This window comes from Amblyraja radiata, chromosome 26 (genome assembly GCF_010909765.2).
Source record: "Amblyraja radiata isolate CabotCenter1 chromosome 26, sAmbRad1.1.pri, whole genome shotgun sequence".
NCBI classification, from domain to species: Eukaryota; Metazoa; Chordata; class Chondrichthyes; order Rajiformes; family Rajidae; genus Amblyraja; species Amblyraja radiata.
In genome coordinates this window covers 20,140,299-20,164,242 of record NC_045981.1, presented here as the reverse complement: position 1 = coordinate 20,164,242, position 23,944 = coordinate 20,140,299, and the positions used below count along the sequence as shown (strand labels likewise).

General features: G+C 50.9%; 1 protein-coding gene across 6 annotated transcripts in view; it reads right to left on the bottom strand.

Annotated features, from left to right (window-relative positions):
- itgb4 (integrin subunit beta 4) overlaps positions 1-23,944 on the bottom strand; it is an 84,365-nt gene that overhangs the window by 29,937 nt on the left and 30,484 nt on the right. For all 6 annotated transcript variants that reach the window (XM_033044407.1, XM_033044406.1, XM_033044409.1 and 3 more), the window contains exons 11-27: positions 23,378-23,545; positions 22,460-22,536; positions 21,283-21,503; positions 19,316-19,419; positions 17,559-17,651; positions 16,139-16,268; positions 15,815-15,934; positions 12,320-12,426; positions 10,006-10,057; positions 9,156-9,344; positions 8,117-8,220; positions 6,967-7,025; positions 5,986-6,009; positions 4,311-4,459; positions 3,341-3,520; positions 2,319-2,467; positions 1,246-1,453 (exon numbers count right to left, since the gene is read on the bottom strand). In XM_033044407.1, coding sequence (XP_032900298.1) covers positions 1,246-1,453; positions 2,319-2,467; positions 3,341-3,520; positions 4,311-4,459; positions 5,986-6,009; positions 6,967-7,025; positions 8,117-8,220; positions 9,156-9,344; positions 10,006-10,057; positions 12,320-12,426; positions 15,815-15,934; positions 16,139-16,268; positions 17,559-17,651; positions 19,316-19,419; positions 21,283-21,503; positions 22,460-22,536; positions 23,378-23,545 — 2,134 coding nt within the window. The remainder of the gene's footprint in view (positions 1-1,245; positions 1,454-2,318; positions 2,468-3,340; positions 3,521-4,310; positions 4,460-5,985; positions 6,010-6,966; positions 7,026-8,116; positions 8,221-9,155; positions 9,345-10,005; positions 10,058-12,319; positions 12,427-15,814; positions 15,935-16,138; positions 16,269-17,558; positions 17,652-19,315; positions 19,420-21,282; positions 21,504-22,459; positions 22,537-23,377; positions 23,546-23,944) is intronic.

Sequence of the window (23,944 nt, the reverse complement as noted above, 5' to 3'; positions counted from 1 at the left end):
GAGCGAATGAATAATATTAATATAATTTCAAGAGGGGGGGGGGGGTGGTGTGTGTGTGTGTGTGTGTGTGTGTGTGTGTGTGTGTATGGGGGGGGGTTAATGTGTGTGTGTGTGGCGGATGGTTAGTGTGTGTGTGTGACTCCGTAGGGGACTCCGTTGAGGGGACGGGACCCAACGGGTCCCACTTGGTCTAGTCTCCTTTAAACTTTACCCATCTCACCTTAAAGCTGTGCCGTCTAGTATTAGATTTTTCCACTCTGTGAAACAGGTCCTGACTATTGAATCCATCTACACAAGTTCATAAGTTGCAGGAGCAGAATAGGGCCATTCGGCCCATCAAGTCTACACAGCTGTTCAATCATGGCTGATCTATCTTTCCCTCTCAACCACATTCTCCTGCTTTTCCTCATAACCCCCGACACCCTTACTAATCACAAATCTGTCAATCTCCAACTTAAAAATATCCATTGACTTGGCCTCCACAGCCGTCTGTGGTAATGGATTCCACAGATTCACCACAGATTCATCTGTGCCTCTCATAATTATATACACTTCTAACAGGTCTCCCTGCAACTGCCGGCATTGCAGAGCAAACAATCGAAGTCTGTCGAAACTCTTCAGCTAATCCAGGCATCGTTCTGGTCAACAATAGTCCGTTGTTCCGTTATAGGATCATCCAGGGTGCCCTGCAGTCTATGATTGTGCCCATACATTTACTGATCTATGTTTGTACACGGCTTGTTTGTACACGTGTGTGTGTGTGTCTGTGTGTGTGTGTGTGTGTGTGTGTGTGTGTGTGTCTGTGTGTGTGTGTGTGTGTCTGTGTGTGTGTGTGTGTGTGTGTCTGTGTGTGTGTGTGTGTGTGTGTGTGTGTGTGTCTGTGTGTGTCTGTGTGTGTGTGTGTCTGTGTGTGTGTGTCTGTGTGTTGTGTGTGTCTGTGTGTGTGTGTGTGTGTGTGTGTGTGTGTGTGTGTGTGTGTGTGTGTGTGTGTGTGTGTCTGTGTGTGCAACTGTACGTTTATAATGCGAGGTGAAAACGGAATTCTCCGGAAGCAATGCCTGCCACAGGGTCCTGTTTTCATGTGACACAGAATGATGAGATGAAGCAGGAGATGGGTAGAATGAACTGCAGCTGCTGGTGAAGGTGTTGCCTTCCTCGTGCAGGCGGCGCTGGTGGGAGAGGTGGGGGGGAGAGGTGACGGAGGGAATGGGAAAGGGAGGGAAAGACGGCGAAAGAGGAACCCACCGTTGTCGTCGCCGATGGTGACGGTGGTGCGGGGGAACTTGCCCAGCTTCGCACCGTTACGGGGTTTGTACAACTCCAGCAGGAACTGTTTGATCTGCTCGTTGCCCAGGAGGGAGTCCACCTCCGTCTGCTCCAGCAGTTTGACGGGAATCTCCTTGCGGGTCTCCCCGGGGAGGAAGGTGACTTCGTTTTCCACTGACACGTAATCCTGCAGTGGACAAAACACAATGCAACTGATATATCTCCGTGGGAAGAACAAGGACAAGCAACAGGAGTCAATAGTTTATATATGAGTAACTGTAGGTGCTAGTTCACACACACGGACACAAAGTGCTGGAGTAAATCAGCAGGTCAGGCAACATCTCCGGAGAACATGGAGAGTTTAGTTTAGTTTAGATTTAGTGTCACGTGTCTGGTAAAAAAAAGTGTACAGATACACGATAAAAGGAATAAGGTCATGACTGGGTTTAAATTCCTGGAACTGCCTCCACAACATCTTTGTGGGAGCACCTTCACCAGAGGATCTTCCGGGGTCAACTCGGGATGGGCAATAAATACTGCCCACGGCCTGTACCGTAAACGAACAAATGGCCGCTTCTCTGGTGCTTAACGTACAGTATCGACCATTCAGTGGAAATGCCGGCTGGCTTGTGCTCCTGGCTGCCCCTCGCAATGTAAGTGGTGGGAGCTGTACTCTCTCGGACTTCCCTAGCTGGTCTTTAGACTGAAATGATTTTAGACTTTAGAGATATATATCGCGGAAACAGGCCCTTCGGCCCACCGAGTCCGCGCTGACCACTAGCACTATCCTGTTTACTGGGGACAATTTACAATTTACCAAGCTAATTAACCAACAAACCTGTACGTCTTTGGAGTGTGGGAGGAAACCGGAGCACGCCCGAAGAAGATGCACGCGGTCGCGGGGAGAACGTATAACTCCGTGTAGACAGTGCCCGTAGTCAGGATCGAACCCGGGTCTCTGGTGTTGTACGGCAGCAACTCTACCGCTGTGCCAACGTGCCCCCCCCCCCCCCCCCCCCCCCCGCCCCATGGTCACCAGGTGTGAGCTATACCTTGCCGTCCTTGGCGGTGAGGTCTCGTGTTTTGTAGGAGACCTGGGTGCGTCCGTCCTCTGTGATGTCACGAAGCAGAGCGATGTTGGCCACCTTGTCCTGCCGCTGGCACGTGTAGGAAGGCTGCAGGAATGTGATGCTGCTCTTGGCTGCCGACAGGAGGAGAGAGAGAGACGTCAGTGAACGGCGAGATAGTAACGGGTGGACACAAGAGACTGCACACACTGCGATCATGAGCAAAACCACAAAAGCGCTGGGGGAACTCAGCAGGCCGGGCAGCATCTGTGGAGGGAAATGGCCGGGTGCCTTCTTCAGCTTGACCGAGCAGAGGGGAGAAAGCTGGTAAAAAGGTGAGGGGAAGGAGGGGGGGAAAAAAACTGGCAAGTGATAGGTGGATACAGGTGAGGAGGGGAGACTGGCAGATGGGGGACCTAGATGGTGACACGGACCAGAGGTGAAAGAGAGACAAGTGCGTCAGATTAAGGACGAAGAAAAGGAGTGAAACGGAACCCGAGAGGAATGGAATGGAATGGGAAGGGAAGGGGGAGGGGAGGAAAGATGCAAATACCAAAGAAGCTCGGAGCTTGGGAAACATCCGAGTAAGCTTGTGGTGGACGGAAACGTCAAGGCTTGTGATGACGTCACCTCGGGAGAGGGATGGGTGGGTGGGGGGGGCAGAAGGATGGGGAGGGGGCAGAGATGGATGAGAGAGATGGGGGAGGAGCAGAGAGGGGACAGAGGCAGTGGGTTGAGAGGGAAGGGTGGGGTAGGTACTGCTGGCTACATGATGTGACATTGAGACCCTTATCCTGGTGAGTCCGGGCGAGGAGATAGGGCTGCCCTCAGACCCGGTCATTCCCTGGGGACGTGACCCTCGATGGAGACAAGTGCACCGAGGTGATGTCAGGAGCTGGCGGGCAGAGTGGGGGGGGGGGGGGGGTGATCGACGGGAGCGGAGGGGCTCTGGCCGGGCCAGGACGTGACGTGACGCGCCGGGCAGTCGCCGATTCCAAACCCCTTACCGGCCTCTTTGATGATGGTGATGTCGACGAAGCGCTTGGTGATCTCGGCCGTTCCCAGCGGCACGTCCACAGCCTCCACCAGCAGCCGCTTCTCATCGTCATCCTCGTCCTTCACAAAGAGCGGCACCCGCACGTCCACCAGCTCCACCCCATCCTGGAACTCCACCTGGCCCTGGGCACCTGCCAACAGCACGGCAAAGGTGTCAACGGCGGCCCGGCACAGACGCCTCCGCCCCCACTGCTCACGCCCGGCGGCCCCACTAATCGGCAAAGCCAATCGGCAGAGCTATTGCAGGCCCTGCCCACCCCAACCCCCCCCCCCCCGAAGCGATCCATCCCACCTGTCCACCCCACCCTCCAGTGATCCACTCCATAACCCCTCGTGATCCACTCCAGACACCAGATCCACTCCACACAATCCATGGTGATCCATCCCATTCAATCCATGGTGATCTACTCATACAATCCATGGTAATCCCAACACAATCCATGATGATCCACTCTTCCACAATCCAGGGAGATCCCTCCCACACTAACACTAGCCCTAGTGGTCCAATAACACAAGTTGGACATCTCACGTTGATCCACAGGCGCATCATTAAACCCAATTTGAAATGGAGCTTCCAGTAGTAGAAGGCAAAGAGAAGCTCAAAGCAGGAAAGGCATGAAGACAGTTCTTGTGGGCCAGACGTCAGATCCTCGGCTTCTGAACCACCGCCACGGGTGGGTGACGGATTAGTCAGAAACAGAAGTGAAGGAGAGCAGATATTTGAGAGGATTTCCGCACCGGAGGAGATTGCGGAGATAGGTTGAGAACAAAAATCCCACCCATTACTCTGCACCAATCCCAAGAGATCCACTTGATACCAGTGACCCCAACCCCAAGTGATGAACCGGATGCAGCCCACCGCCAACACCCTGCTGCCTGTACAGACAGAGCGGAAAGGCCGACTCCCTGCTTCCCGCTCACCTCGATCAGACGCCACTGTGTAATAGCCCGGGACGACTTTCAGATCGTTGAAGGTTCCCATGGTGACCTGGTGCTCGGTGAGCTTCATGATCTCCGGTTCTGCTGAACGGGGCGCTGGCAGCTGAGTGTCAATGATGGTCAGGTCCGACCTGGGACGGAGAAACGCCCACATTACCAAACCCAGCCTGCCGCTCCGTGCGAGCACTGGTAAAGCCTTCGCCTGTCGGAGGACCCAAAACGTCACCCATCCGTTTTCCCCAGAGATTCTGCCTGGCCCGCTGAGTTACTCCAGCACTTTGTGTCTATCTTTGGTATAAACCAGCATCTGCAGTTCCTTCCCACGCACAATAAAGTGTTGGCAGAGAAGGCGAAAGGGAAAGGTTTCAAAATGCGAGATGTTTTCACAGAGTCATACAGTGTGGAACCAAGCCCTTCAGTCCAACTGGCTCACACTGAATTTCACATCCCAACTACATTAGTGCCACATGCTGCATTTAGCCCCTATCCTTCTAAACCTGCACTATCCATGTACCTGTCTAAATGTTTCTTAAACGCTGCAATAGTACCTGCCTTAACTACCTACGGCACCTTGACGCAGCAGTAGAGTTGCTGCCCTACAGTGCAAGATACCCGTGTTCGATCATGACTATGGATGCTGTCTGTGTGGAGTGTGCACGTTCTACCTGTGACTGCGTGGGTTTTCTCCGGTTACTCCGATTTCCTCCCACACTCCAAAGACGTACAGGTTTGTAGGTTAATTGGCTTCAGTAAAATTGTACATTGTCCCAGTGTGTAGGATAGTGCTGGTGTACGGGGTGATCGTGGCTGGGGGCCGAAGGGCCTGTTTGTGCGTTGTATCTCTAAAGTCTAAAGGCTAGTACTGCCAACTGAGATAGCAGTTCTAAAATTCTCCAACTTTAGGGAACTAACCTACAAACACTCCTCCCCCTCCCCCCTCTCTTCCCTGTGCCCCCATCTGGATGTACACCCATTTCTCCCTTTCCTCCCCACCCCCATGTCCTTTTCCAACTAGAGATTCCTTCCTCTGGCTTCACATTTCACACCCTTTCTACTGTTATTTCCTTACCTCACTTTTTACCTTTACATCCTTGGTCTTTGTCCACCTATCTGCCAATTCAAAACCCCCCCTCACCTGTATCCACCTATAACTTTGTCCTGCTTGCATCTCTCTTCCAGCTTTGTCCCCCAACTCCACTCAGCCCTGACCCAAAACGTCACCTAACCATGTTCTCCAGACATGCTGCCTGACCCGCTGAGTTACTCCAGCACTTTGTGCCTTTTTTTGAAAACCAGCGCCCGTCTGATGAACGGTCTCAACCCGAAACATCACCTATTCCTTTTCTCCAGAGATGCTGCCTGACCCGCTGAGTTTTTGCAGCATTTTGTGTCTATCTGCTGTTCCTTCTGTCTACGAGGTACTAAACATCTGGATGTGACAATGGGGAAGGATTAAACAGAAAATCAACTTGAGATGAGGAAATTAAGACACAAATGTCTGAAGATGGTTTGAAATAAACCTCCCCGGCAGAGAAGGCGGGAGGGATGGATTGGGAAGAACAGTGCAGGATGGGGTACCGAGACTGGCGATTACAGGCAGATTGGGAGCACGGATATCACGGAAGCTGCTGGTGGGCCAGGTCACAAAATCACCTACCTCTTTCCTGCATGTGGCTGGGTCCTAAAACAAAAGAAAAACGATATTTAGCAAGAGGCAGTTAAGTTCTTAATTGTCAACGATACACCTTTCAACAAATCACCGACATTAGAGGCAGAATGAAGTGAGAGAGAGAGAGAGAGAGAGAGAGAGGGGCCCCGTGAGGTGGGTGTGGGGTAGAGGAAGGTCAAGTGGAGGGGAGAGGGAGAAGGGGAGAGAGACGGGGAGAGGAGCAGAATGCAGGAGACAGACAGGGAAAGAGGGAGGAGAATAGGTGGCAGGAGTGCAGTAGAGAGATACCGAGACAGAGGAAGAGAAAGGGGAAGAGAGGAAGAAGGAATGAAAGCTTAAATAAAAAGCAATTGGGAGAGGAGGTGGGAGAGGGGTGAGCAAAGGGAAGGCACAGTGGGGGGGGGGGGGGGGGGGGGGGGGGGGGGAGGGGAAGAGGGGAAATATAACAGCAGGGATGAGGAAGGAGAGACATGGATGTGTTGAGGGAGAGAGGTGGGGGAGAGAAAAAGTGAAGAGGAGAGACCAGGCAAAGAGAAAGCGGGAGGTTGGGTGTGCACAGGAGAACAAGAGAAATGGAGGACAGAGGCAAGAGGAGAGATTGCTTCTGATGGGGGTGCAGAGGGGCAAAGATAGAGGGGACGGAGAAAGAGAGAGGGCAAGATGGCACAAGACAGGGGGCACCATTCAGGGGGGGCATCAGACAAGGGGGCAGATTGAGAGTAAGGGGGAGAGAGAGAGAGAGAGAGAGAGAGTGAATGAGAGAGGCAGTAGAGGGTGAGAGACAGGGAACAAGAGAAGAGGGATTGAGAATGAGCAAAAGCGAGTGATAAAAAGGGAGCAAAGCAGAGAGAATGAGATGAGAGAAAGCAGGAGAGAAACTGATGGAACGAGAAAGAGAGAGAGCACGGGAGAGGGTGAAGGAGAGGCTGAGAGGGGCGTCACAGATGGGCGACACTGGGACATCCTTACCTGAATTTCGTTTTCTGGACAGTCTGAGCCCCTGGAATATGTTTATACACTTCGTTGAGCTGGAAAGATAAAGACACGCCTAGGTCAGTGGTCATCGATAGCATTGAACAAAGGATTGCCAATACGTGTGTGCCTGTCCCCCACGTTCCTCAGTATGGGTCAGCCTCCCCGAGTCACCACCCACATCACTACCCTGCCTCTCCTCTGCACACACCCTGATACATGTGGACAACCTCACCAGACACACACTGCTCTGCACACTGGGGGAAATAATTCATCTTTCTGTCCTGGGCCTCCTCCACTGTCAGGGTTGAGGCCACACGCAAATTGGAGGAACAGCACCTCATATTTCGCTTGGGCAACTTACAACCCAGCAGTATGATCGTTGATTTCTCTAATTTCAAGTAACTCCTACATTTCGTTTCTACCCCCCCGTCCCTTCCCCACCCCTAGTTGTCCTACCAGTTCCACCGTTTTCATACTTGTAGCCCTGACGTTAGCACACCTTCCCCAGCTAATGTTGGGCCATTGTGGACTCCACCCTTCCTGAGGTCATCTGTTGCCGGCCCTGTTCCGGCCTTCTCTATCTTTCAGTCTGAAGAAGGGTTCGGACCCGAAATGTCGCCTGTTCCTTTTCTCCAGAGATGCCGCCTGTCCCGCGGAGTTACTCCAGTATTTTGTGTCCACCTTGTATGCCAGCACCTACAGTTCCTTCCTACACACTTGGACTATCTGCACACTGTTTCAGGAAACCTTCTACACTAGTCCCACCTGCCTGCATTTGGCCCATAACCCTCTAAACCTGTCCTATCCCAAGTACTTGACTGATTATTACTTCAACATTGCAATAGTCCTTGCCTCAACTACATCCTCCGGCAGCTCGTTCCATACACACACCAGCCTTTGTATGAAAGAGTTACCCCTCGGGTTCCTATTAAGTTTTTCCCCCTTCACCTTGGACCTTTGTCCTCTGGTTCCCGATTCCTACTCTGGGCAAGACACTCCCTCTTTACCATTCATGAAACATGGAAACCCTGCAACGTTTCTGAGCTGCCATTTCTGAGTCACTCCTAACCAAGTCTGTGCAATGGCCAAACCGAGCCAGGCTCTAACCTCGCCCCCTTTACCCATAATATTCCCACACGCTTACATTTTCATCCGCCAGGAGCCGGAGCTGCTCGGACTCCCTCGAGTCCGGGTTGTTCAGCTCGTTGTTGAACACTCGGGCTGCCCGCAGCGACAGGTTGTAGAGAACTGACGGAGAGAGGCAGATCGAGGGTCAGAGGCCACGGGGAAGCTTCAATCCTTCAATCCTCAACATGTAAAACCCCAGCCCCACCCACTCTCCTGTACTGGGGGATGGGGCAGCTCCTGAATCAACGCAGCACTCTGCGTGCAACTCCAATCTCCATCTCGCTCTCCCCCCCTTCTCTCTCTTCCTCTCTCTCCACCTTCTCTCTCCAGCCCCTCTCACCCCATCTCTCCCCCCTCCCCCCTCCATCTCTCCCCTCTACTCATCTGCTCCCTCTCCCCCCTGCCCCTGTACCCTCTCCACTCTCTTCCTTCCCGCCCCCTCTCCCCTTCGTCTCCCCTCACCCTCTCCATCCCTGCCCCCTTTCCTTTTCTGCCCTCCCCATCTACCCCTCTCCTTTTCCCCCTCTCCCTCCTCCTATTCTGTCCTATCCACGTACCTGTCTAAATGTTTCTTAAATGTTATGATAGTACCTGCCTCGACTGCCTCCTCTAGCAGCTTGTTCCATACACCCACCACCCGTTGTGTGAAAAAGTTACCCCTCACGTTCTTATTAACTCTTTCCCCCACACCTTAAACCTATGTCCTCTGGTTCTCGATTCCCCTACTCTGGCCAAGAGACTCTGTGCGTTGACCCAATCTATTCATCCTGTGGTTTTGTTCATCTAGCAGAGGTAACTGTTAAAAATCAACCTCAGTGACTAGCTATTTATATAGTGACCATCTGTAGTTCAGTGTCCCTAGGAGCCATCTCAACTCAAAATGTTTATTTTCTTTAAAAGATTAAAACTGCAAGCTCGGGCCCACCATTGCTGGAAGTGGAAATCACAGAGCTGCTTAAACTGAGAAGCTGCCCAGAGGCTGCCTTCAGACACACGGACACAGCTTCTCCACCCTTCAAAGTGACGGCCCCCTTCCCCTCCCCCGAGATACCCACCAGAGTCCTTGGGGCTGATGAGTTGGGAGTGAGCAGTGGCTCCCTTGTGCACGTTGTCCGTCACCTTCCACCGCACAATGTCCGTCCCGTCCAGTTTGTTGGTCCGCACCATCGGCGTGTCCAGGGAGTTGGAGGTCAGCTTGCTCTGACGGAACATGTAGTGGTCTTCCTTAAACCCAACCAGGGTGCCTAGACATTCAATCAAGGACGAATACTATCAACGTTCCGTTCACATGACGGGCTGGATAAAGTACTTCAAATGATCAAAGGTCTTGACAATACAGTTAAATGGAGCATTGACAGATGGAGTTAAATCATATGGTTCAATGAGTCCACATTCATGCTTCAGAGAGAGCTTAGGAGTTAATATACAGAGATAGCCAAGGAGTTAATATGCAGGGAGAGTCAAAGAGTTTATTTACAAAGCACCGATGATGTCTCGATCTGCTTTGGAGATAATAAAGTACTCGTGAAGTGCAGTCACTGTTGAAATGTAGCGAATCGGAGTTGAGTTTAGTTTATTGTCACGTGTGCCGAGGTTCGGTGAAAAGCTTTTATTGCGTGCTAACCAGTCAGTGGAAATACAATACATGATTATTAATCGAGCTATCCATAGTGCACAGATACATGATACAGAGATTAACATGAATAATGTTTAGTGCAAGATTAAGTCCAGTAAAGTCCGATCGAAAATAGTCCGAGGGTCTCCAATAGGGTCGATAATTTGGATAAATACAAAGTGTTGAATTTTGATAAGATAAACAAGGGGAGAGAAGAAAAAGGATGAAGAAAATGTTGAACTATCGAGGAACCAGGCTCTTCCCGAATTGTAAGAGTGAATAGACGTTACCTCCAGCACAGCATGGCAGCATGGCACAGCAGGGGAGCCTTGCACAGCAGGCCTGCAACAGAGACGGGCATCGTTAGACAGGCAAGATACAGGCTCCAGTACCAGCACAACATTGGTACGCAGCACCCACCAAAAATCAGAGTACGTACGAGGCTTTAGATTGCCGCTCTTCAAAGACAGCCTCTTCACTAAAGGTCATATTCATCGAGTGGATGGGGCTCTACAGGACTGAGACCACAAAGCCCAGTGGAGGCCAACCCTCAAACACGAGACTAGCAGGAGTCAGCCAACCAGCTCCTGAGTCCCACGTGGCTGGTCTATGCTGGCCTCAACTCCTCTATTCATCCCGGTTCCCCATAGCCTTCATTCCTTTACTCTTTCAAGAGCGTATCTATACGGGTGGCACGGTGCCACAGCGGTAGATTTGCTGCCGGCTCATGGCGCCAGAGACCCAGATTCAATCCTGACCACGGATGCTGTCTGTGCGGAGTTTGTACGTTCGTACCCACACTCCAAAGACGTACAGGTTTGTAGGTTAATTTGGCTTTGGTGAAAAAAAAACTAATGTGTCAGATAGTGCTGGTAGGCGGGGAACGTTCGTCGGTGCGGCCAAAGGGCCTGTTTCCGCGCTGTATCTCTAAACTAAAATGAACTAAACTAAACAATTCTACCCAAGATTGGAGACCAAAAGCTACGGATTACGATCAAAGCAATCCCCAAGCCACAAGTCTTGGTCCAGGCCACCAGTAGTAGACTTTAGACTGTAGAGATACAGCGCGGAAACAGGTCCTTCAGCCCACCGAGTGTATGCTGACCAGCGATCCCCGTGTACACTAACACTACCCTACATACTTGGAACCATTTGCAATTTTACAGAGGCCAATTAACTTACAAACCAGTGCATCTTTGGTTTACAAATTGACCCTAGTGTGTTGGATAGTGCTGGTGTACAGATCTCACTGGTCAGCGCCGATTCGATGGGACAAGGGGCTTGTTTCCACGATGTAACTCAAAGCTAAAACAAAACCAACTTAAAAAAATTCTTGATGAATAGCACAGAGACCAAGGAGCCGTGCACAAGGGCTTCAGAACACAACTAGAAACACTCTACAGTAAGCCCATCCACTACTGCCCACCAGGTAGCTTTAGATCCATTTACCTGGTCACCTTGGACCCAGGAGCTGCTTCCTGAAGAGCAATGATCCCCGTATCCCCCAGCCCCATGTAACCCAAGGGACAACTCATTCTCCCAAAATAATAGAACCATCAACCAGAACTGATAAGGTGCTCACGGTCTAATTCTGAACACCAGGGGTACTCAGTCCATACAGGACAGGGCAATGCATTCTCCTCCTCCCCCACCCCTAGGACCAGACATCTCCGCACTGACTCCACACCGGAGTTGTACAGCAACAGAAACGGCCCTTGAGCTCACTACACCATGCCCACCTTTCCCCCGTCTCCACCAAGCCCATCTGCCTGTGTTTGGTCTGTGTTCTTCTATGCTTTGCCTATTTAAGCCCCTATCGAAATTCTTCTTAAATGCTGTGATTGCATCTGATTCCACCCGCTCCTCTGGCAGCACGATTCAGACACCAACAATTCTCTGCCTAAAAACGCTCACCTTCAGGTCTCCTACACGACTCCTTCCGCTCACCTTAAACCTGTGCCTCCTGCCAAGGGACTGCCCTGTCTTGCTAATGGAGAGAGAGTCCCCGGTGTTCAGAGTTAGACCACGGGCACCTCAGGATGGGTGGGATCGCTTCTGCCCCATCTTGGATCTGGTTGGTGTTTAATGACTCTCTAACCCGTCTGCTCACAACCCAGTGGTGCGAATATTCATTTCTCTAACTTCAAGTGACCGTTGCATCCCCCCTCTCTCCGCCCCCCCCCCCCCACACTCGTCATCGTACTAGTTTCACAGTTGTCCTGTTGAATTTCATTGTCTGTAATAACACTTTATCATCTAGCCCACAATGGACCATAGTGAGCTCCACCTTTCCTCGATTATCGCTACTTGTTTGCATGCCTTTCACCCATTTGTTCTACGTCTCTCTAGATCACTGTCTATTTCTCTTGTTTCCCTTTCCCCTGACTCTCAGTCTGAAGAAGGGTCTCGACCCAAAACGTCACCTATTCATTTCCTCCAGAGATGCTGCCTGTCCCGCTGAGTTACTGCAGCTTTTTGTGTCTTTCCACCTCTTATAATCTCGTCTCCCTCCACCAGGTTCTCCTTTCCTTTGGCCTGGGCTGAAGGAGGTGGGGGGGGGGGGGGGACACACCCGATTGCTGGCTCCCACCTGGCCCCACTCACCCGGCAACAGGCACAGTATTTCCAGCACAGCAGCAGCAACAGGCCCAGGAGCATCATCAGGAACATAATGAGCGGGATGAGCCAGAGAAAGCCTCCGGGAGGGCAGTCTGGAAAAGGAGAGAACGTTGTCAGGCTGGGCACCAGAACGACGACAGCTCTTCCTCCCACGGACCCACGGCTGGTGTTTGGACCCGCAGCAGGATGTCAACATTGGCCGTAAACCCCAAACCCACCGGCCAGTGCCATCCAAATAATGACCCCTCCTAAACCCCCAAATACTCCCCCCTCCATTCCCTTCCAAATATTTACCCTCCCACTCCCATCCAAATGTCTTTCCTCCACCCTCGAAGTTAGTTCCCATCCATTCCTCCAAATAACTCTCCCTTCACCCTCTCCAAATAACCCCCGTCCAAATAACTACCCCCCCCCAACAACACCCCTCCACCCTCTCCCAATAACATCCCCCATCACGCTCTCCAAATAACTCACCCCTCGACCCTCTTCAAGCAACTCTCCCCCTCCAAATAGCACCCCATCTATTCCCTTCTAAATAACCTTCCCCCACCCTCTCCCACTAACTCCCCCACACCTCCTTCCCATTAACTCTCCGCCCCCCCAAGTCAAGATTCCCGGAACTCCTGCCTTAACGGCACAGTGATGCGAACGTAGTCCATTCCCAGCTCCTTGAACATGGACCAGGGGCGGCAACAACTGGCCAGCATGCTAGCGAAGACCAAGGCTTTGGCACGGCCAATGAACAAAACTCCTTCTGAGAATTACAGCAGAGTCCCTGGAGCAGGGGCTGGAGATGAATGGCCACACACTGTACAACACGGCCAGGGTCAATGAGGTCTGGCCGTCAGAGTGACCCAGGGAGCAGTGAGTTAATGGAGGATGGGTTAATCAGCTGCTGTCCTCAATGCCAGACCTCAGCACCGTGAAGGGTAGAAGATGTCGAGGGTGGTACGAGCTGCAATGCCCAGCAGAGGGCGCTCAGGGCCCTGACACTGGTGACCATGGAGTTGGTACTCACTGTGGAACTGAAACCCAAGACAAATGAACCAGGCTCCAAACATCCTCAAACCTCAAAGTGTTCAAAATCACCAGAGGAATAGATCGGGTAAATGCACAGTCCCTTGCCCAGAGTAGGGGAATCGAGAACCAGAGGACAATATGTTTAAGGTTAAAAACGATACAATTTTTACACAGAATGTGGTGGGTGTATGGAACGAGCTGCCGGTGAAGGTACACTAGTTGAAGCAGGTACTTTCGCAACTTTGAAACATTTAGACAGGTACATGAATAGGACAGGTTTAGAGGGATATGGGCCAAACGCAGGCAGGTGGGACTAGTGTTGATGGGATATGTTGGTTGGTGTGGGCAAGTTGGGCCAAAGGGCCTGTTTCCACGCTGTTTACGTAAGTTTAATCTTATCTCCATTTTAAATAGGCGACTCTTCTATTTCAGTGGCCTCTTGTTTTGGATTCTTCCACACGAGGGGGCTTACTCTCCACACCCAGCCCGGGGAAACCGCCCAGAAACCTCCATTTCACCTTCTCAGCCTCCAAACAGATGAAATAAATTCCACCCTCCACCACCACCCCCGACCACCCCTGCCAGACCAAACCCAGCCCAGACCCCCCTTCTGCCATTCGATCCGTCCCTGACCAGGAGGGACTGTTGTAGCTTTGTGCCATTCTGGCATCCCCTGCTACACACCAGCAAGCAGCAGGAAGCCAGGGGGAGACTGCAGGAGGCTGATCTGGTGGTAACCAGGGCTCTGCATTAGTCCGCGTGTAGGAAAGAACTGCAGATGCTGGTTTAAATCGAAGATAGCCACAAAATGCTGGAGTAACTCAGCGGGACAGGCAATATCTCTGGAGAGAAGGAATGGGTGATGTTTCAGGGCGAGTCACCCATTCCTTCTCTCCAGAGATGCTGCCTGTCCCGCTGAGTTACTCCACATCATTTTGGGTTTAATTCTGCACTACTCCCCCTCTCTCCTACCTGGGCTAATCTTTCAACCTTGTTTATCAAGAATCTGCCTCCCCTAACCTTAAAACGTTCAACAATACTGCTTCCTTTGAGGAAGTGAGCTCCAAAGATCCGCAAATCTCTGGGACAAATTTAATCCCATCTCTATTTTCTTAAATTATAGAATTAAGCCATTCGGCCCATCAAGTCTGCACCGCTATTCAATCAAACTTTTGGTTGCTGATCAAACTTTCTCTCTCAACCCCATTCTCCTGCCTTCACCCCATAACCCCTGACACCCTTACTTATAAATCACCTTATCAACCAATTTTAAATAGGCGACTCCTCATGTTCTCAAACAGTGACCACTGGTTCTGGATTCCCCCACAAGATGGAGCACCCTCCTCACACATTTTACCACCTCAGCTCCCAAGTGGGAGTTGGATGGGCCACAAAGTGCTGGAGTAACTCAGTGGGTCAGGCAGCATCTCTGGAGAGCATGGATAGATGATGTTTCCGGTCGAGGCCCTTCTTCAGACTGATTGTAGGGGGAAGAGTAGAAAAGAGCAGAGGCAGCACAAGGCGTGGCCAGTAATCAGTGAGGGTTTTTTTTGATGGGTAGATGTTTGGAACAAAGGCCAAAGTTAACCAAGGAGTGTGTGATGGGGGGGGGTTTCCATGAGCCAACCCTGAAATAAGTTCCAGGCTTGTGATGTCAGGGAAATAAATAGCTTGGAGGGAATAGGATTAAAGATACTGTGGCTTTTTGATTGACTGAAAGATACAGCATGGAAACAGGCCCTTCGGCCCACTGGGTCCACACTGGCTATCAATCATCCGTATGCACTAGCTCTATGTCATTCCATTTTCCCATCCACTCCCAGCACTCCAGGGGCAATTTGCAGAGGCCAATTAACCTACAAACTGGCACATCTTTGGCACGTGGGAGGAAACTACAGCATAGGAATGGCACAGTACAGTAGCGCAGTAATACAGTTGGTGCCTTACTGCCAGAGACCCCGATTCGATCCTGACTATGGGTGCTGTCTGTACAAGGTTCGTACGTTCTCCCAGTGACCGAGTGTGTTTTCTCCGGGTGCTCCGGTTTCCTGCCGTATTCCAAAGACGTGCAGGTTTGTACGTTAATTGATTTCTGCAAATTGTCCTCAGTGTGTAGGATAGAACTAGTCAAAGGGTGTTGGTGGCTGGCATGGACTCAATGGGCCGAAGGGCCCATTTCCATGTTATGTGTCTAAAACTAAAGGAACAGGGCCATCGGCTCACAACATTGGTGCTTGAACAAGACGCCAAATTAAACTACCCACAGCTAGTCCCCTCGAATCCAGCAGTTTGATGGTTAATCTCTTCTGCACCCTCTTCACAGCTTCCACATAATGGGGTGTCCAGACCCGCACCTAGTGTTTCAAACACAGCCTGGAGAAAGGATCATATTGAAATGGCTCCTGGGAGCACAAACACTGACACTGAACAGTTTATAAAACTGCAAAAGGTCCCACACACCTTTCTTCTTCCGCACCTGGAGGTAGGTGGTGTTGACGTTTGGGATTTTCTCCACCGTGTAGTAGTAGGTGCAGTCATCGTCCTCGTCACGGAACTGGCAGCTCTCCGTCACCTCCTTGTCTGCCGGCACAAAACAAACCATCAGCTCACGGGCCAGCGCGGTGGCCTGGAGCTCTCCGGCCCAGTCCGCGGCAACGAGCCTGCCTCATCGGAACCTGCCCGAAGAAGGTCAGTGGGACCGGGAGGGAACTGGAGACGTCGGGCGTCTATTTTATATTTTAATATACGGAAGCTAATGGTGCAGGGCACAGGGTCGGCACTGACCTTGCTTCAGTTCTTCCACAAACTCAAACACGTCGTCGCACTTATTGCAGTTTTGCCCTTTCTTCTCCCCAGTGTTCCAGGCCTGGCATTGGACACACGTCCGAGTGTCTTCACACAGCCCGAGCAGTTGCTGCAGGAGAGAGAGGGGAAACAACCCGATCTTGTCAGACAATGACCACTGGTCACTGAACTACAGGAAGCCCAGAGTCCTGATTTAACCCCTGCTCCAGTGAGAACAGGGCCTTAAATCAAGGACCCACAGTGAAACAAGGCACAGGACGGGACTGGAGTGTCCAGAAATTTTTCTGAGGGCTTTTCTCATCAACAAATGGGGCGGGCATATTCCTCAGCCCCACGTGGAAACCTGGGGCCTTGCTTCGTCCAGAGCTCCAGCTAGTCCAGTACTGTGGGGCGCTGCTCTGGAACTGACCTTCCCCAGAACCAGTGGTGAATGATACTGGAAGCCTGATGTCTGCAAGTGACCACGGAGCGGTCAGTGTGCAGACATGAGATGATGTCAGTGTGGTCACGGCAAACCTCCCAAACTCACTGCCTGTGGCTAATGGGGACCGTTGCTCCTTGTAAAGTGACCCATTATTCCTCTCCAGCGCCACTGAAACTGAACCCGCTGGAGGTGAATAATGGGGTTGAACGAGTGCCGGAGGCGTGAGTGCCGAAGGTTGGTCCAGAGAGGGACCCAGCGTAGGGGGGCCGCTGACCATGAAGTGGGACCGTTGGGACCCACATTGAACGCTTCGTAACTTTGTCTCCACTCTATATGTGGCGACTCTTTGCAAACTTTGTGTATGTTGTGCAAAACAAAGAATTTCACTGTGACATGTCACGTGATAATAAAGTGTCATTTAATTCGTTCACCTCACCTGTGCTTTCATCACTCTTGCAGATTACTGAGGAACTTAGTTGTTATTGTACCGAACGGAATATAAGCAGAAGCTGCCAGTTATTGTGTGTGTGTGTGTGGGGGGGGTTGCTGCCTCACCCAGCTACAATCCTGACCTCGGGTGCTGTCTGTGTGGAGTTTGTACGTTCTCCCTGTGACCGCGTGGGCTTTCTCTGGGTGCTGCAGTTTCCTCCCACATTCCAAAGACGTACAGGTTTGTCGGATATATTGTCCCTAGTGTGTAGGGTAGTGACAGTGTGCAGGCGGTCACTGGTCAGTGGGGCCGAAGGGCCTGTTTCCAGGCTGTATAGCCAAACTAAACTACCGTTCTCAAGTTGGTCATCTGTCTGACCGACAGTGGGGAACTCTCAGGTGTTCAGGTACAGGAGTGTTTCAGCTAATTCAATGGTTCAATACTAAACTGCCCTCAGTAGGTCTTTGCAGCTGTGAAACTCTATGGGGGTATGGAGGAAAGGGGAAGGAAGCACAAACATTCACGCCTTAAGCAGCTGTCCTTACCAAGTAGGTGTTGGCACCGCAGGTTGGGTCTGCGTTTTTATCTTCACACTTGCACTGTCCACACTCGCAAATGCCTTTGCCGTTGCACAGCCCCTGCGTCATGGAAATACAGGTCAGGAGGATAAGAAATGCCTCCCTCCCCCCATCCTCCTCCAGCTGGGGAGGGGAAGGGGGAAGGGAGGAGGGGGCGCTCCCCTCTGAACAACGCGCGCTGGAAACTCCCAGAAACTGTCCCAGCAGCAATCCCAGGGGAGGGCGGCACGGTGGCACAGTGGTAGAGTTGCTGCCTTACAGCGTCAGAGACCCGGGTTTGATCCTGACTACGGGTGCTGTCTGTACGGAGTTTGTGTGTTCTCCCTGTGATCGCGTGGGTTTTCTCCGGTTTCCTCCCACACTCCAAAGACGTACGGGTTTGTGGGTTAATTGCAGGTAAATTGCCCCGAGTGTGTTGGATAGTGCTAGTGGTGCAGGGTGATCGCTGGTGGGTGTGGTCTCGGTGGGCCAAAGTACCTGTTTCCGTGCTGTATCCCTGACGACTAAACTAAAGTTTAAGGTGCTGGGAATGTTACCGGCAATTCACGGGAAGTGCAGCAGGGGGAGCAGTAACTCCAGGCTGGGTCATGTCTGGGGATCCAGGATCTCCATGGTCACATTCCACACGGTTACCCATGGGGACGGCAACCCAGCATATCTCTCTTTTTATTTCTATAATTTTGCATCAAATCTTCTCCCTTTGTAAGATCTCTGGGCCCACGTAAGGAACAGGCGCGGCTCAATCCTTCTCTTGAGCCTGCGGGGCGTTTTTATCCGCAGTATCGCGACTCGTGGAATTGATCCTCGAGAAAATGCACATCAGTCTCAGCACTTAAAGCCATGCAGCACAGAAACAGGCCCTTCCACTCACCAGTGACGACCAAGGTGCCCCATCTAAGCTCATCCCATTTGCCTGCATTTGCCCCCTATCCTTCTAAAACCATTCCTATCCATGTACTTGTCCAAGTGACCTTCCTATCCTAGGCTGTCATCTTACCTGCCTCAACTACCTTCTCTGGCAGCTCATTCCATACACTCACAATCATCTGAGTGAAAAAGTTGCTCCTCACGTTCCTATTAAATCTTGCCCCTCTCACCTTAAATCTATATCTTCTGGTTCTTGGATGCCCTAAAAGATTCTGTGCATTGACCCTAAACTATTTAACTCATTATTGTAAACACCATTATAAGATCACCCCTCATCCGCCTCGGAATAAAGTCCTAGCCTGCCAACCTTTCCCAATTGCTCAGGCCCTCGAGTCCTGGAAACATACTTGTAAATCTTCTCTGCGCTCTTCCCAGCTTAATGACATCCTTCCTATAGCAGGGTGACCAAAAAGAGTGGTAGAGTTGCTGCCTTACAGCTCTTGCAACACCAGAGACCCAGGTTCGATCCTGACTACGAGTGCTGTCGGCACGGAGTTTATTTGTTTTTCTCCGCGACCGCGTGGGTTTTCTCGGAGATCTTCAGTTTCCTCCCACACTCCGAAGATGTACAGGTTTGTAGGCTAATTGGCTTGGTATAAGTGTAAATTGTCCCTTGTGTGTAGGATTGTGTTAATGTGCGGGGATCGCTGGTCGGTGCGGGCCCGGTGAGCCGAAGGGCCTGTTTCCGTGATGTATCTCTAACCTAAACTAAACACAAGTCAAGTCACTATCACCCATGTCCATCTGCCACCCAGAATCGTTTTCACCATCACTAAATCCCGTTATTTCCAGCTTACTCCGTTATGATCTATGCAGGTAGCGTTACTGATCGGACATTCACACGAGGGACCCATCCATCCAGCATCACAAAGGCACTTCTCCTCAAAGCATTTACCCCGATCTGTGGACAAACACAAACAAACCCAAAGAATAAACATTCAAGAAAATCCAATAAACCAAATCTCAGCTCTGAAATGAGCAGCAAATCAGCTCAAATCACATTGACCTTTACGTTCAATAAACCAATCATCTTGGTCAATCCAACTCGCAACACAAGTCCTGTCGGTCAGTTCACCTCACTGCCAACTCCATTGGTCATTCTATCTACTCAATGCCAATGGTAAGTCCATCTACTCAATGCCAACTCCATTGGTCGGTTCATCTACTAACTCCCAACTACATTGGTCCATCTACTTGTTGCCCTCCATTGGTCAGTCCACTCACTAACTCCCAGCACTATTGGTTAGTCCATCTACTCACTGCTGATTTTATTGGTCAGTCCATCTACACTCTTCCAACTCCATTGGTCAGTCCAAATACGTTGGATAAAATGAGCATAGAAATCTCTTGAAACACAAATTATCTGGAATTTTAAAACATGGATTTTTTTCCAGTGTAACATCTTTTCATTTCAGTGCAATTAGCAGTGGTGATGAAGCCAGCTAATCCGGCCCAGTGACCCCACTGAGTGGACACAAGCCGAGCTTCCACTAAAGACGAAGAGTGGGACGTTCACCTCACAATGTCCTCTTGGGCAGGGGATCTATCAACCATTGACCACTTTGGATTTATCGCTGAAGAAGGTGATCCCATGAATCCCGCAGTTCTCTATTAAGAATTTTGTGATGCTTTGGTTCAATTTAGATCAGTTATCACTGGCCACCACCCCCCTGTTCTCCATTACCAGCATCTAGTGCCAGCTCTGTGGTAGGTACTACCTGCTCCATCAGTAGGGACTCCCTCTAACCATCTCCACTGCCGACCGCCAGTTAGCTGTGGATAGAAGAGCTAGTCGAGGGTGGCGGAGACAGCATTGAGTGACAGTGGACTTTTGCAGGAGTTGGTCTTTCAAAGCCCCTCAGATGTTGGCATTCTGTGGTTGGCCTCCACTCCTGCTCAGACCGTCGAAGATCTGCCGTCTGGACCCCGGGAGCTCACACGCTGATCGAGAGCCAATGGGCCAATCTCAGCCGGGGCTCCCAGAACTGCCACAAGGAGGCACTGCACTGGAGGATGCAATGCCTCTCCGGTGGAAAACCCATGGGAATGCAGGAAGAGCAGTGAAAGCCCATTGCTGCCCTGTCAACCACTATTTCTTGTACCAGAATTGCACCAGAACCACTAGTTTGTACCAGGTATTTGCTTTTTCTTGGGACCTCTCTGTTGCTGTGTTGTATTGCAGGGGTGTGCCCAGCTTCTGCAGAGCTGAACCACTGTGAAATTCTCCGTTTCACTGCATTTTGTTCCTTTTTTAACAATATACTTTGTGGGGGTTAAACACAAAATTCTGGAGTAACTTAGCAGGTCAGCCAGCATCTCCGGATTAGATTATTTAGATTAGAGATACAGCGCAGAAACAGGCCCCTTCGACCTACCGAGTCCGCGCCGACCAGCGATCCCCGCACTTTAACACTATCCGATACATACTAGGGACAATTTACACTTATACCGAGTCTATAAACCCAAGCCAATTACCCTACAAACTTGTACGTCTTTGGAGTGTGGGAGGAAGCCGAAGATCTCGGAGAAAACCCACGCGGTCACGGGGAGAACGTACATACTCCGTACAGACAGCACCCGTAGTCAGGCTCAAACCCGGGACGCTGGCGCTGTAAGGCAGCAACTCTACCGCTGCGCCACCGTGGAGAAAAATAATAGGCGATGTTTCTGGTCGAGACCCGAGCATCTACAGTTTCTTCTTACACATGCTCTGTGGGGGCTTCACCTCCGTGCCTCCCAGACACGGCGGTGCGGGTTGACTCACCGTTGCACGTGAAGCCGGCGTAGCGCGGGCACAGCAGGTTGCTGTATTCACAGTACGTCCCGCCATAGAGTTCTTGATGTTTCTCTGAGGGGAAGCAGTAGCAGATCCCGCACTGACACTCCCCACGGTTAGAGCAAGGCACACTGCTGTTGCTCTTGGGGTTGATGCAGTCAGCAATGTTTCCCTCCACGCCCATGAGACAGTCACAGCGAAGACCCTGCCTGAGGGGATAAGGTCAAATTCATCACCTGGCCTGCCAGCGTTCGAGCTTCAGGACTTTTGAGTAGATGGCAAAGAGGAGAACATTCATGCATTCAAACACATGGAGCACAAACCTCGCTGGGAACAAGGCTGAAACACACCATCGCCCCACTTAGCTACCTTAGTTTAGTTTAGTTTAGAGATACAGCGCGGAAACAGGCCCTTCGGCCCACCGGGTCTGTGCCAACCAGCGATCATCGCACATTAACACTATCCTACACCCACTGGGGACAATGTTTACATTTACTAAGCCAATTAACCTGCAAAACTGTACATCTTTGGAGTGTGGGAGGAAACCGAAGATCTCGGAGAAAACCCACACAGATCACGGGGAGAACGTACAAACTCCATACAGACAGCACCTGTATTCTAGATCGAACCCGGGTCTCCGGCGCTGCATTCGCTGTAACGTAGGAACTACCGCTGCGTCACCGTGACTGCCCAATATTTTCCTATCACTATTTTATTATGATACGAAAGAAGGCCATTTGGCCCACTGAGTCCATGCCAGCTCACAGGGCAGTCCCAGTACTCTATGTATTCCCCCACAACATCTTATTTCTCATATTCCCATCAATTCCACCCTCATCCTCCCCCTTGAGTTTAGTGTCGATCACCCCCACCTGCCTCAGTGTAGCTCTTGCACTTTTTTTAAACTGCACTTTCTCAGCCACTGTTATGCTATAACGCTCTCACATTGCATTCTGCACTCTGTGTTCACATCTCTGCACAGTGCCTTGAACTCATAACTTCTTGATCAGTGTTTGAGTTCCACCAAACGAGACATCATCTGGCCAGAGGCTGCCTGGGACACGTTAATGTGGTGGAAGAAGCATATCCGCTCCTTCCTCTCAGTCCAACCCGGCTTTCTCCAAATATCACATAGCCAAAACATAGAGGGGCTGCTTTATCTTACCAATTCTCCTTGCACTGGCACTGTCCGCAGACAAAGTCACCGTTGGAACTGCACAAGGGCGAGTCAACCTCTGGTTTCTGCAACAAAGCAGATAGTGCCGTCAGGGACAGATAGACACAAACAGCTGGAGTAAAATTCTTAAGTTTGGAGTTTCTTAAATTCTTAAATGCTGGAGTTTTAAATTCTTAAGGGGTTGGACAGGCTAGATGCAGGAAGATTGTTCCCGATGTTGGGGAAGTCCAGAACAAGGGGTCACAGTTTAAGGATAAGGGGGAAATCTTTTAGGACCGAGATGAGAAAAACATTTTTCACACAGAGAGTGGTGAATCTCTGGAATTCTCTGCCACAGACGGTAGTCGAGGCCAGTTCATTGGCTATATTTAAGAGGGAGTTAGATGTGGCCCTTGTGGCTAAAGGGATCAGGGGGTATGGAGAGAAGGCAGGTACAGGATACTGAGTTGGATGATTAGCCATGATCATATTGAATGGCGGTGCAGGCTCGAAGGGCCGAATGGCCTACTCCTGCACCTATTTTCTATGTATCTATGTATCTATGTCCCCCTTCTGCCAGTCTCAGGCAGCATCTCTGGAGAAAAGGAGTAGCTGACGTTTTGGGTCAAGACCTTTCTTTCGACTGAGAGACAAGGGAGAGGGAAACGAGAGATATAGACAATGATGTAGAGAGAGATATAGAACAAATGAATGAAAGATGTGCAAAAAAGTAACAATGATCGAGGAGAAGTGGGGCCCACAATGGGCCCAGTTTGCCCGTGGGCAAGGTGATAATGTATGCAGACAGTGTAACTAAACAGTGAAACTAGTACGTGTACAGTGTAACTAAACAGTGAAACTAGTACCCCACACAGTCATGGAAAGGTTGTGGAAGATGGTGTTGCAGGTACAGAAGCAGGAGCTTACCTTCTCACAGGGGCACTGGGCACACAGCAGCGAGGCGTTGAGCAACAGAGAGTCGGTGGAAGTGCTGGGTTTGAGAATAATTATTCCCTCCTGGTCGCCCTGGGGCCTGTTGCACATGTGAATGTCACCGTCCTTTTCCAAAGCTCTCAAACTGAGGCGGAACTTATTCTGGTGGCAAGCAGAAAAGGAAATCAGCGGCACGGTGGCGCAGCAGTAGAGTTGCTGCCCTACAGCACCAGAGACCCAGGTTCGATCCTGACTTCTGGTGCGGCCGAACGGACTTTATACATTCTCCCTGAGACCGCGTGGGCTTTCTCCGGGTGCTCCGGTTTCCTCCCACACTCCAAAGACGTGCAGGTTTGAAGTTTAATTGGCTTTGGTAAAAATTGTAAAATTGTCCCTAGCGTGTAGCATGTGCTACTGCAACAGGAATCGCTAGTCGGTGTGGACTCTGTGGGCCAAAGGGCCTGTTTCCACGCTCTATCTCTAAACTAAACTCAACAAGGTTTCCCGAAGTCTCCAAGCCACACAATAGCTCAACTCTGCACAAAATGTCTGCCTGTTCAT